The sequence below is a fragment of the Mercenaria mercenaria genome, chromosome 11 (genome assembly GCF_021730395.1).
Source record: "Mercenaria mercenaria strain notata chromosome 11, MADL_Memer_1, whole genome shotgun sequence".
Classification (NCBI taxonomy): domain Eukaryota; kingdom Metazoa; phylum Mollusca; class Bivalvia; order Venerida; family Veneridae; genus Mercenaria; species Mercenaria mercenaria.
In genome coordinates, this window is record NC_069371.1 from 64267509 (window position 1) to 64279864 (window position 12356).

Here is a 12356-nt window from a genome sequence, read left to right on the forward strand (position 1 = left end):
TTTTCATAACTTCTACACTGAAGAGCACACACCGGGGAATTACTTCCGCTTGGAAACAACAAGATCAAACCAGAACGCTGAAACAAGCTCTAAACCTGTTAAAACGATAGGCTGACTTACAAAGATAAGGTGCTTGAATGCAAATTTTAGGATTGTCATATCCAGTTCGAATTCAGACATTGTTACTATCTCCAGTTCTTAATAACTGTCTTATTTGTTAGTCTTACTTTCATTTTCGTCTTGGAAGTGGCTGGGGGTCATCTAGAACCGGACTCAAAAGGTCCGGTAATCAACATACTTGTACTGTTAGTTACTATGTAATGTTATAGTTCTGTAGTTGTCATAAAAATTCTGTTATAAAGTGGGGTCTTCTAATAATTATTTTTTATGAGTTCTTACTTGGATTGGAGGATTAACGGTCAACTTGTCCCCCAGTCAACTCGTCCCCGATTTGGTCATTTCGACCCCCTAGGCGATTTCAAATTGGTCATTTCGTCCCCCCCCCCTTTTTCGGCACCCTTTTTAAAACGTAATTTTGAAAAAAAAAGTACAGTTGGTTGGTCAGTTCCGGATCATAGGTGTTCCGGATCACAGCACTGTTTACACTTACATGACGAAGATAAACATTTAGTTCTTAGCATGAAATTTTGTTTCAATAAGAGAAATAACATACCAAAATACAGATGGCTGGAATGTGAAAAAAAATCATATTTTTTCAATCCACGCTAAGAAGTATAAAATACACAGAATGGCAACTGGCTGTAATCTCGTGTGAGCTCGTGTCAGAGCGTGATTCGGCGTTATCTTACTAAAAACTAACATCGGCGAACATGGAGTAACAATTTGTACCTTTAAAACTACATTTAAAATACATGTTAGCTTCTAAAACAAAATTCGTTTAATTTGAAATGGTCTTAAGACTCAAAGTACACGTTTTTTTTTTGCCATCGAAAGAAGCGTGGTCATACGTTGATAATTATTTTACCGATGATTTCGCATACAAAATGGCGCGTGGAGAAAGCGCCACTCCCGTAAACGAGATCTCGTTTTTTTGTCACGAGAGGTTGGCGAGAATTGCTCTATGAATATGATGCCTTTTAAGTTGCCAATCTATTTATTTTTATAGCTCTTTGATCCACGTGATCTGGAACTCACGCAACAGGGATGCAACGATATCGAGAAACCATTTTTAAACAAGAAAATATTTTTATCTTTCAAGACTTTCAAAATGTAATGATTGGGTTGGCTGATAGAAAACAATAATCATTTCACAGGTGTCACAGTGCATTTAAGTTTTGCTCCAAAATGATCAAAGACTGACCAAAATGATCTGAAACTGACTGGGGTGGTAACATCACTGTTGCTGCTGCAGAATAATTATTTACTTTGAATTTTCAAACCAAATGTGGTAATTTAAAAAGCAAAAGGATTTTCCTTTCTCCCTGTGCAAAAATTTGTTTTAAAAGATATATTTTCGAAGTTCTATAACAAATATAGCCCTTAGTGATCCGGAACTGACCATCGACTGTATGATAAATTAAGTTTGTTTTTTTTTTTAAATAAGTATATTTTATGCTAAAAATATACATAAGTTTTGGTTTGTTTTAAAAACTTTTTGCTTTAAAAAGGATAGGTTTAACAAGGAGGATTTTCAGTTTTCTTTTTTATTGTTGTAATTTTCTGTTTGTTTTTGTAAGTCTGCATGTTGGACAACATGATTGCTGTTTGAATGTCCGAATTTCATACTGCTTATTTTCAAACTCTTGAATATGATTAAACTTTTTATTAAACGTTTTTTATAACAAATAATTTCCTCACTCCAATCAACTATTAACACATTTAATTCTACTAGGGGGAAATTTTGACACATTTCATTCGGTCAGTCAACAACTTCTCATGCAATTAAGTACAATTAACACCTTCCAATCAGCCCAATCAACGCCTTTTAATGTGATAAATAATCTTTTCAGGGCTTTTTTCCACTATAAATCTACCTCCTGTAAAAGGAGGTAATCCCAATGCAAAAAAGTATGTTTTTTTCCCAAAGTTGAATTTAAAATTCCCAAATGATTATACCTTTTAGGGTTTTTGCTGTTTTAAGATAGTTTTGCTGATTTGTATGTATATTTAGGTAAATTATAATACTGTTGAACAATTACTGAAATGCAATCCAACAATATTTCACACAAAAACACATTTATGTAGATTTTGGTAATTTGCAAATTGTCCCAATTAAGACAATTTCCGAGAGCATTTTCCCAATTCCACTGGTGTCGGTGGCATTCCCAAATTGATGAAAAAAAGGCCTGCTTTTATTCTTTAGCCCCTTTTGTATGCAGTTATATGCTCATTCTAGTTTTTTTAGTCAAGTCAAGAAACCATTGTCTATATATATATATAGCTGAAGAATAAGATATATATACTATATATATGAAAGCACATGCAACTTCCCCTAGCAAGAGCTGTCACAACATTTCGTGAACAAATGTAAATATTCCAATTTTGTAAGTTTTACATACATTTTGCACTTGTTGCAGTGGATGTTGCACATAAAGCAAACATCTGTGTACTTGTCAACAAATGATTAAAAAAATGCCGAAATAAGCATTATTGCGACTGTCCGGGTTTCTAGGTCGTCTGTAATTCTTGGTCGCCAACCAGCATGCATAAATGTCTATATAATTGCTATATAGACATATCTTTGGTACTTTAAAATAATGACCTGAAATTAAAAAAAGTTTTTTTATAATCACCATCTGCATGTGAGGTTACAATCCCCCATAACTCTACGTGTATTTTTGACAGCATTATGCCCCTTTCTTATTAAAAGTTTTTTGGCAATCTTCGCTTTCTGGATATATCTTTATATCCGGTGCAAGACACTTGGTCGAATATGACACTTCGCCAAAGATGAAACGTGAATAAATATGTATTTTTATACACATTTAGGAAAATAGTTCTGCACTACAAATAAGTTGAATAAATATGGTCATGAATAAAAATGAATAAATAATGCATCTCAAATCTTTTGTTGTGCAGGAGGGTTTATATGATACTTTCTACATTTTGTCAAAATTCCAGGCCTTAAAATACATCAAAGAACAAAAATTTATCATTGGATAAATTGCAAAATCAGTACTTTCAGCTGAAAAATCCTTTCCATAGGTCTCTCCAGTGGTCCCTTACAATTGCTGTCGTGCAAATAGTTCTAAGGGACATTTCTTTATATCAAGTTTATTACTTCCTCGTAAACAGGATGGATGCAGCAAGGGTTTTCCAGGGCACTACAAAGAAACATGATATTCCAATGGACCACCTAGACTTTGGATACATCAAGGAGTGTACCAATGTGAAGCATTTGGAAAAAATTCTCAGAGTCCTCAGGTAGGTTGCTGTCCTCATGTTTGTGAAACACTTAAGCGTGTCAGCTGAATTCATTTGGATGTTTAAACTTTGCCATTTGTATCTAAATTCCATGTTTTTAAATTAAATGTTGCGTTAAAGACTAGTTTCAAGTGCTTGTTCAGTATTGAGTGTCAGTCTTAACTGGAATTTGACCTTGAAATTCTAGTAAAACTTGCTATCAAAATTTCAATCTCTAGCCCGTTGAGACCATAAAATGTATTGTAAACATGGGACCAGAATATCTCTCGAAGTGTCAAAGAACTTGTTCCGTATCCTCAGGCTCTTACGGCCTTGAGAATTGCTTCCTTTGTCTGAATTATATCCTTATTCACCCAGTCTCTTATCTGTGTTCTTAGCTCAGGTATGACCTGTGAAATCATTAATATTTGTGGGATACCGGTATTTATTTTCCTAGATTTAAAGTTAGGGTCAACCCACGAAATTAGTTTACAACAAACATGTGAACTTTCCATTCATTTATATGCCCAACACTGGAACCAACAAATTCATATCACCAGGAAGTAGCCATTTGGGGTAAAACCATAAAATTTTGTGCTAAATTACAAAATTAAACAAAGTGTGAGATGTAACCTATTAGTAAGGAATGAAAACTGCTATTCGTTGTGAAACTCGATATTAATGTGGTAGCAACTTTGACAAGTTTATGATGATATTTATATATACCGGGTATATCGGATATCAAGAACTCAAAACTGAAAAAAGTTGAAGCAATAACCTAGATGAGATTCAACTGAAAATGCAAATAAAACAAACATTTGATACAACAGTGGTTTTTCTCAGCATTTTGGGAAGATGGCTCACACTCTTGACTTTGGGAATTTTAGCAGCATTCTGGTGAAAATTTTAACATTTCTCCAGTTATCCACCTGATATTAATAAGCAAAGCATATTATTATGGAAGAGACACCTGTTTCTTTACAATTACTTATATGTTTGATATACTGTAAAATCGTTTCATTTCATGGGCATGAAATGTCACGGTTTTTGGTCAAAACGGCAATTTCATGGGGATATGAATTCGCGGATTTCAACTTTTGAACATAAAATGGATGGGAATTTTACTTGTTCATTAGGATTAAATTTCGTGGATTGATTCAACCACGAAAATTAGTCTCTCACGAATATTACTGATTTCACAGTATGATATTTGTGACCAATTTTGCTGTATATTTTACATAGAAAGATTAGTTTTTGACCACATTATTTCGTTATTTACTTGTAATTCAGAATTTTTATGTGAATTTTGAGAAAAAAAAGATAGGTTGTTTCAATTGGGAACATTACCCAGTAACAGCTATGAAATTAGCTGGAGGAAAAACAAGAACCCTGAATGAGTTCTATATTTTTCCTTCATTGTCATTAATTTTGTACTTTTTTTTTTTACTCTCAGTGTTATGTTGCATGTCTCTGAGACTTATGAGAATAAGTTGTCAAAACTTCAAAATAATTGTGATAAATGTGCGGAGGACATGTTTGAGCCGTGCCATGAGAAAACCAACCTAGTGGGTTTGCGACCAGCATGGATCCAGACCAGCCTGTGCATCCACGCAGTCTGGTCAAGATCCATGCTGTTCACTAACAGTTTCTCTAATTGCAATAGACTTTGAAAGTGAACAGCATGGATCCTGACCAGACTGCACGGTTGGGCAGGCTGGTCTGGATCCATGCTGGTTGCAAACCCACTATGTTGGTTTTCTCATGGCGTGGCTCATTTAGTACTGGTATATTTATGTATTGTTGAAATCTCTCGGTTGATATATTGGTTAAATATTTTTCTGTCAATGACAGCTCTATTGCATACCCTGTTTCTACTTCATGTGCAAAGCGTATATTTACTCCCTACTTCAATGTTCATAAAGTGTATCTACTACTTTCATACTTCTTGTACAGTCAGAGCATATCTGCTTCTTTTTATGTACATAAAGCATTTTATCCACTCCCTCCCTACATCATGTACATAGAGTACCATAGATATATACCCCTTCCCTATTTCATGTACATAGAGTAGATATAATTGTACTCCCTCCTTATTTCATGTACAAAGAGTAAATATATTCTCCTTCCCTATTTCATGTACATAGAGTAGATATAATTGTACTCCCTCCCTATTTCATGTACATAGAGTAAATATATACTCCTTCCCTATTTCATGTACCTAGAGTAGATATAATTGTACTCCCTCCCTATTTCATGTACATAGAATAAATATATACTCCTTCCCTATTTCATGTACATAGAGTAGATATAATTGTACTCCCTCCCTATTTCATGTACATAGAGTAGATATATACTCCCTCCCTATTTCATGTGCCTAGAGTAGATATATACTCCCTCCCTACATCATGTACATAGAGTTAATAAAAAATTATATACTTTTTTCCCTACTTCCTGTACATAGAGTAGATATATACTCCCTCCCTATTTCATGTACATAGGGCAGATAATTATATACTTTTTCCCTACTTCATGTACATAGAGTAGATAATATATACTTTTTCCCTACTTCATATACATAGAGTAGATATATACTTTTTCCCTACTTCATTTACATAGAGCTTATCTAATCCCTCCCTCATTGATGTACAAATAGTATATCTGCTGCCTTCCTACTTCATGTCCATAGAGCATGTCTAAAAAATGTAACTTTTATAGCAATGTTTTCATATTTAATAATTTTATTTACAGGTCAAAAGAAGAAGGTTTCTATCCTGACTTGGAAAATTGTTGTGAGAGCAGATTGCAGGACTTGAACCCTAGCAGGTTAGTAGTAGAAGATAGAAATAAAATGCTGACTTCCCCAGGCAGTATTGCGCGTCTGTCTGTGCAAGGTTTTTCTAGTCCGCTGGATAGCTGGTAATGAGAAACTGAGTGTATTTGATAATAAAATCACTGAACTTTTAACATAATGACTTTTGAAAGGCAATACTGTCAAACCATTTGATTTTTTTGATAATTGTGAAGCCAAAATGGCGATTTTTTTACAGACTTAGGATATTGAGATTATTCTTGTTTGTGCTTAATCTTTTCATCAAAGACAATGGATTGTTGTGACATTTGAATGTTTTGACTTACCTTAAAAAGTTGAACCTTAAAGGCCTAGATTTTGGCAGTGGGCCAAGGGATTTCTGTCTTCACCAGCACAGTTGGGGGTTAATGACCATCACAGTATGGCTCCAATAAACAAGGGTCATTGTTTATTGGAGAGTCAGTCTACCTTACAAGTGTATCAATTAGTGAGAAGGGGAAACAATGTAATTTATTTTAAATTAATGAATAAATGAAAATTTTTAAAGTTATATTAGTTTTTTTGGCGTTTCTATGTAAAGAAAAATATTTGACACAATAATAAAATAATCAGAAACTTATTTTCACAATAATGAAATAATGCGAAACTTACTTAAAGAAATATGCAAGTTTTTATTTTTTTCAAATTCTGTCTGGAGAATTGTGATATTTTAAAAAAATGTGACTTTCACTCATCTAAAGCTTGCAGAATACTGTAAATAACATTTGTCTAGAATTGAAAACAGAATGTGCATTTCAAATTTACAAAGCAAAGCATGAAAAAAGTCACTTTTGGCAACACACTGAAAAGGCAAATTGAGTATAGATGGAATACAATGATTTTATATTCAAATAATGTTGATTACATGAATACAAGAAAATCAATTTCCAATTCGAAAAATATTGTTTGTCAGTATAAAGAACTCATGAAGTTTTCACTATACTTGTGTTTTACTATCAATATTATTACTGTACCTTTTATCATCCTATATGTAATATAATAATAATAATAATAATAATAATAATGATTATGATTATTTTTATTATTATTATTATAACATTAAAGTAATAGTTATTATCATCTATATAATATCTAAATAATAATTATTATTATTATCATTCCACATTCACTGAAGAAAAAATAATTTCTTTAAAGTAAACTCCACTGCACACATCTTCATGGTCTAGTTGGGGTCCCTGCTGTGCTAATTGCCCTCTAATCAGTTACTGTTACATAATCGCTGATAAGCAGCAGAAAAGATGGGAGTTGTATATTGGATTTGGGGGGGGGACACTTATATAGTAGTGAATCTAGGCCTTTAAGTGCTCTCTTCTCGTTATCATTAACAGATAGAGTCTTAAACTAAACATGGGGGCTTCCGTGGTCGAGTGGTTAAGATCACTCGCCAATTAGAGTTCGAGCCTTACTTGGGGCATTGAATTCTTCACGTAAGAAAGCCATCCAGCTGGCTAACGGAAGGTTGTGGTTCAACCCGGGTGGCCACTTTTGATGTAATAATGCACGGAGGGGCACCTGGGGCCTTCCTTCACCATCAAAGCTGGAAAGTCGCCACATGACCTGTACTTGTGCCTGTGTGATGTTAAAAACCCAACAAAAAAAGCATAAGCTAAACATAGCTAGAATGTCATTTAGCAGTCTACCTAGTTATGTATTGGGGCAGAACATAAGAACATGAGAGATGGAGTAAATATTCATTTAAATATAATTTGTCCTCCATGTTTGATATTTAGGGTGGAGTTTCACTTTGGGGGATGGGTGAGATGATGTTGTGACAATGTCAGTAACTTTTAAAACCAAGAACTTAAGATGGTTTTAATCAGATTGATAGGCCCAAAAGTCTCATTTAGCAATCAGATAAAGCAGACATAGGTTGACTGAAACTTAAACCAGTCTGTTAAACTTTCAAAATGCCAAAGACATCGTTCTGTGACTAGGATCCAGAACCATTGACTGTTGCCCACAAGCAACAATGAGTTCTATGTCCAGTGATATGTAAAATATTCTTATCTATAAGAATTATGAACTTTATATTGCAGTCGTCTGCTAAGGAAACATGATCCACTGTATTCTAAGGGAGATCTGGATAGAACAGAGAGAGAAGAGTTGGACCATGACTTAAAGGTAAAAAATATTACTGAACATATAGGGACTTCAGTAAAAGTAAATGTAATCCCTTAAAAAAGACACAGAATCAGATACTTGTGTACAAAGTATCCCAGATATTTTTTGAGAGCATTCTTTAAATGATGCATTGTTTCTGATAATAGGAAACATTTTTAGACTCTTTTTCTCCACTTTTTAGCTCGACTATTCAAAGAATAGTAGAGCTATTGGACTCACCCATGCGTCAGCATCCGCATCGGCATCCCGTTTTGGTTAAGATTTTGTATGTAAGCTGGTATCTCAGTAACCACTTGTGGAAATGGATTGAAACTTCACACACTTATTCACTGTGATAAACTGACTTACATTGCACAGGTTCCTTAACTCTGTTTTGCTTTTTTACAAAATTATGCCGCTTTTTTGACTTAGAAATTCTTGGTTAAGGTTTTGTATGTAAGCTGGTATCTCAGTATCCACTAATGGGAATGGATTGAAACTTCACACACTTGTTCACTGTCATGATTTGACATGCACTGTGTAGGTACCATAACTCTACTTTGCATTTTTTCAAAATTATGACCTTTTTTCAACTTAGCAGTTTTTGGTTAAGTTTTTGTATGTAAGATGGTATTTCAGTATCCACTTATTGGAAAGGATTGAAACTTCACGCACTTGTTCACTTTATGAGCTGACAGGCACTGTGAGGGTTCCATAACCCTTTTCCCAATATTTACAAAATTATGCCCTTTTTTCGACTTTCGTATTCATTCAGTTGACAAAGCTGTTGAATAGTCGAGCGTTGCTGTCCTCCGACAGCTCCTGTTTAGCTCTCTGGTTGTAAAATGAAATGGAAAACTGAAAAAAGTGACCGGAAAATTATGGAACATTTTCAACTTAATTCTGTATAAACCACACTAATGTTGTTGTTGATTGGTACATTTTGTATATAAGTGGTGTAATTAGCAATCATAGAACAGTGTAAAGAAACTTACAAATATTTTTCTAAACATCTGAAAACTGACAAACAGGCGAAACAAAAGAGCGTATTAGGTACTGTAATAAATAAAACAGAGTATGAAACAGGCAGGGCTCCGGAAATTTTGATAACTCAATCGGTCCGAAACGAAAATCCTGACATCGGCGCTACCCCACCCACCGCATTCCCAATATTACATATTTTGTAAAACGTGATAGGGTAAAGAAATAAGCATGTCATGCATTAAAACTGTGTTACCAGTCACCGCGCGTTACCATACAATGAAGACAGTTATTCAGTGTTATGTGTGATCGTTACTTTGTTTGAATTTCGATGTTTTTCTGAGATAATATGAGGCATTGACACCGTGTGCGTAACTAGTCTAAAAGCCAACGCACGTGACTTCAATACCGTATACACGGCAGATACTTTGTGATGTTTCCTCATTCTTTGACGGAATTCTGTAAAATACAATGCGTCAAAGTGAGTTACACGACACATGTTCTCTGCTAAACAGCCTCAGTATTTAAAGAATACTCTGCCGCGGACCAAACGTGTACGTTATTTGAACGCTGAGATCGAATTTCCCGCATGTATAGTACCAAAACGTCACGCGGGTTGGCCACGGATATTTCATTTCACTTACGTTGTACTTCAATAAGCAACTACATTTTATAAAGTTATATGTTCTCTTCTGATGTAAACAAAATTTCATTTTGAAACGTTTTTTAAAAGACCGATTTGATAAACAGTGCCACTCCGGTTTTCTTTATCATTCGTGGTTGCCCGTCCATTTTTTTCTTTTTTGTACGGTAGGGTTGCAAAGACGATTTTCTGCATTTGTTTCAACTGGAGCCCGAACAAATGAATCATGTATTTTTTTCAAATCAAGTAATTATAAAAATTATTTTTATCGGTTTTCCATGTGATGTCTCATTAAATCAAAGACCTATAATGTACAATTATAACTCTTTGATTAAATGCAGCGACCATTTGTTTGTTACCGTGATCAAACATAGCCTTTTGAAATAAACCATCCGTCGGATTCTAAATAAAAGAACTGGATCCCCGTCGAAATGATTTGGATCCAGCCAGAAACGTTAGGAAACCAGTCAAAAATGTTTAATACACCGCAGTCGGCTGTCTGCAAACATTAAAGGATGTGCCGCGCGAGCACTGATTGCGTCACGCGCTAATTACAGACCGATTATCAAAGTGACAATCAGACCGATTGACATGTTTATTGATTAACCGAAGGTGCCACCAACAATTTCCTACGTGGCAGGTGATCGTGTATTGAGATATAAGACCGAAATTTATACTTTTCTCCATTTTTACGGGACCGATTTTTTTCGTTTTTTCACTTCACGAATCGGTCTGAAAAGTCAAAAATCGGTCCAAAACCGACAAACCGGCAAATTTCCGAAGCCCTGGAAACAGGTGTTAGTAAAACATAATTTGTAAGGTATTTGTTAGAAGAGGTGCGAATAGCATAAAATTAACTCCACAATCGATTTAGAAATGAACAATAGGATCAAAGATTTATACGCTTGCAGTGACCTGAAAACAGAAATAAAACTGTTGGAACAAAACAAAGAATATGCAACTCTATTTAGATTTTACAGAAAATACAAAACAATGTGATAATTACTATTACATATCATAACATCGCGACTGATTACGAGTATACGGACGAGGTATACATTCTAAATAATTAGTTAGTATATGCGTAGACAATTTAAGCATTTATATTTATAAATTATGAGATGAATAATTCTTTCAAAAAGTATTGAATGAACACCAGGTTTCCTCGCGGCCGACCACCACGGACCATCGCGTCCGTCCATCGCAATGCGCGGCATTCGCTGCCTCCGGCAATGACCATTCCTGAACACCCGAAATATCCGATATGACACCCGTCGTGGCGGACAGTAAAAACGAACACGCGAATTGGAATCGCGGCGACGGGTGTTCAAATGAAGGTTCCGCGCTAGCTGTACTGTATATAAGTGGTGTAATTGTTGTATTTAGAAGTTAGGCAGAAATATAGAATTTGTAACCAGCATTGTTTTTCTGTTCTTTATTTCAGAACTGGTCTTCTGACATGAAGAATATTGAAAGCAACATAGGTGGACAGTTTGATATAATGGACAGTGAGGACCAAGAGTTACCTCCCATTAGGTCTGGAAACATTACTCTTACCGCAGATGGAGTAAGCAGTTTTTATCATAAATATTTGTTTGCTTCATTTTCTTTAATAAAACCAGAAGTAGTTTTGAAATCCATTAAGGGGCTTGTTATACCATTTTCCTCCTTATGTCTTTAGGTCTTCTTATTTGTTTAAAGGAAAGGAAATAGAAGATAAGAAGAATAAAGAAGGTTTGGGGCTCTGTAGCTAAGTGGTTAAGATCACTGACTTCAAATCAATTGCACCTCACTGTTAACCCTTACCCTGCTAAATTTCTATAAAGAACTTGTCTGTCGTTCAATTTGGACAGTACCATTTACTGTTAAAAGGGGTGCATACCAGAAAGATACTTTCTGAATGGCAAGCAGTGTAGATCATGATCAGACTGCACGGATGTGCAGACTGATCATGATCTACACTGGTCGCAAAGGCAGAATCAATCATGTCCAGCATGATAAGGGTTAAGCAGGAAAGTTGCTGTATGACTGTAATGATGTCAGTCTGATGCTGACCACCCCTAGTCCTCCAAAATATGGTTTCCTTTGGTCTTTTTTTGTAGCAGCAGACATAAAATTATTATAAGTATGTGGTGACTGAATTTATCTTTTTGTTGACAGGCCAAGTCCAGCAAGTCACAAAAAACAAATCCTAACAAGAAAGCATTGCCAAGAGAATACAGAGACTGGGACAAGTAAGTTCAACAATATAATTATACTGTTAGACTTGTAAGCAGTTTAAGAAACGTTTTGTTATCTGACACAATAAACAAATTTTCATAGACCTTTTTTCAGAGTTTTTACTTCACACTTTAAATATAGCCAGGTCATATAATAACAATTTATAATGAAACAAATTGC

At 34.8% G+C, this 12356-nt stretch overlaps 1 protein-coding gene across 1 annotated transcript in view; it reads left to right on the top strand.

Annotated features, from left to right (window-relative positions):
* Positions 1–2: 2 nt before the first annotated feature.
* LOC123531057 (sperm-associated antigen 1-like) overlaps positions 3–12356 on the top strand; it is a 39523-nt gene continuing 27169 nt past the window's right edge. The window contains exons 1-6 of the mRNA XM_053518155.1: positions 3–129; positions 3256–3384; positions 6112–6186; positions 8269–8353; positions 11401–11523; positions 12117–12190. Of these exons, the coding sequence (XP_053374130.1) occupies positions 3257–3384; positions 6112–6186; positions 8269–8353; positions 11401–11523; positions 12117–12190 (485 nt within the window). The 5' untranslated portion in view covers positions 3–129; position 3256. The remainder of the gene's footprint in view (positions 130–3255; positions 3385–6111; positions 6187–8268; positions 8354–11400; positions 11524–12116; positions 12191–12356) is intronic.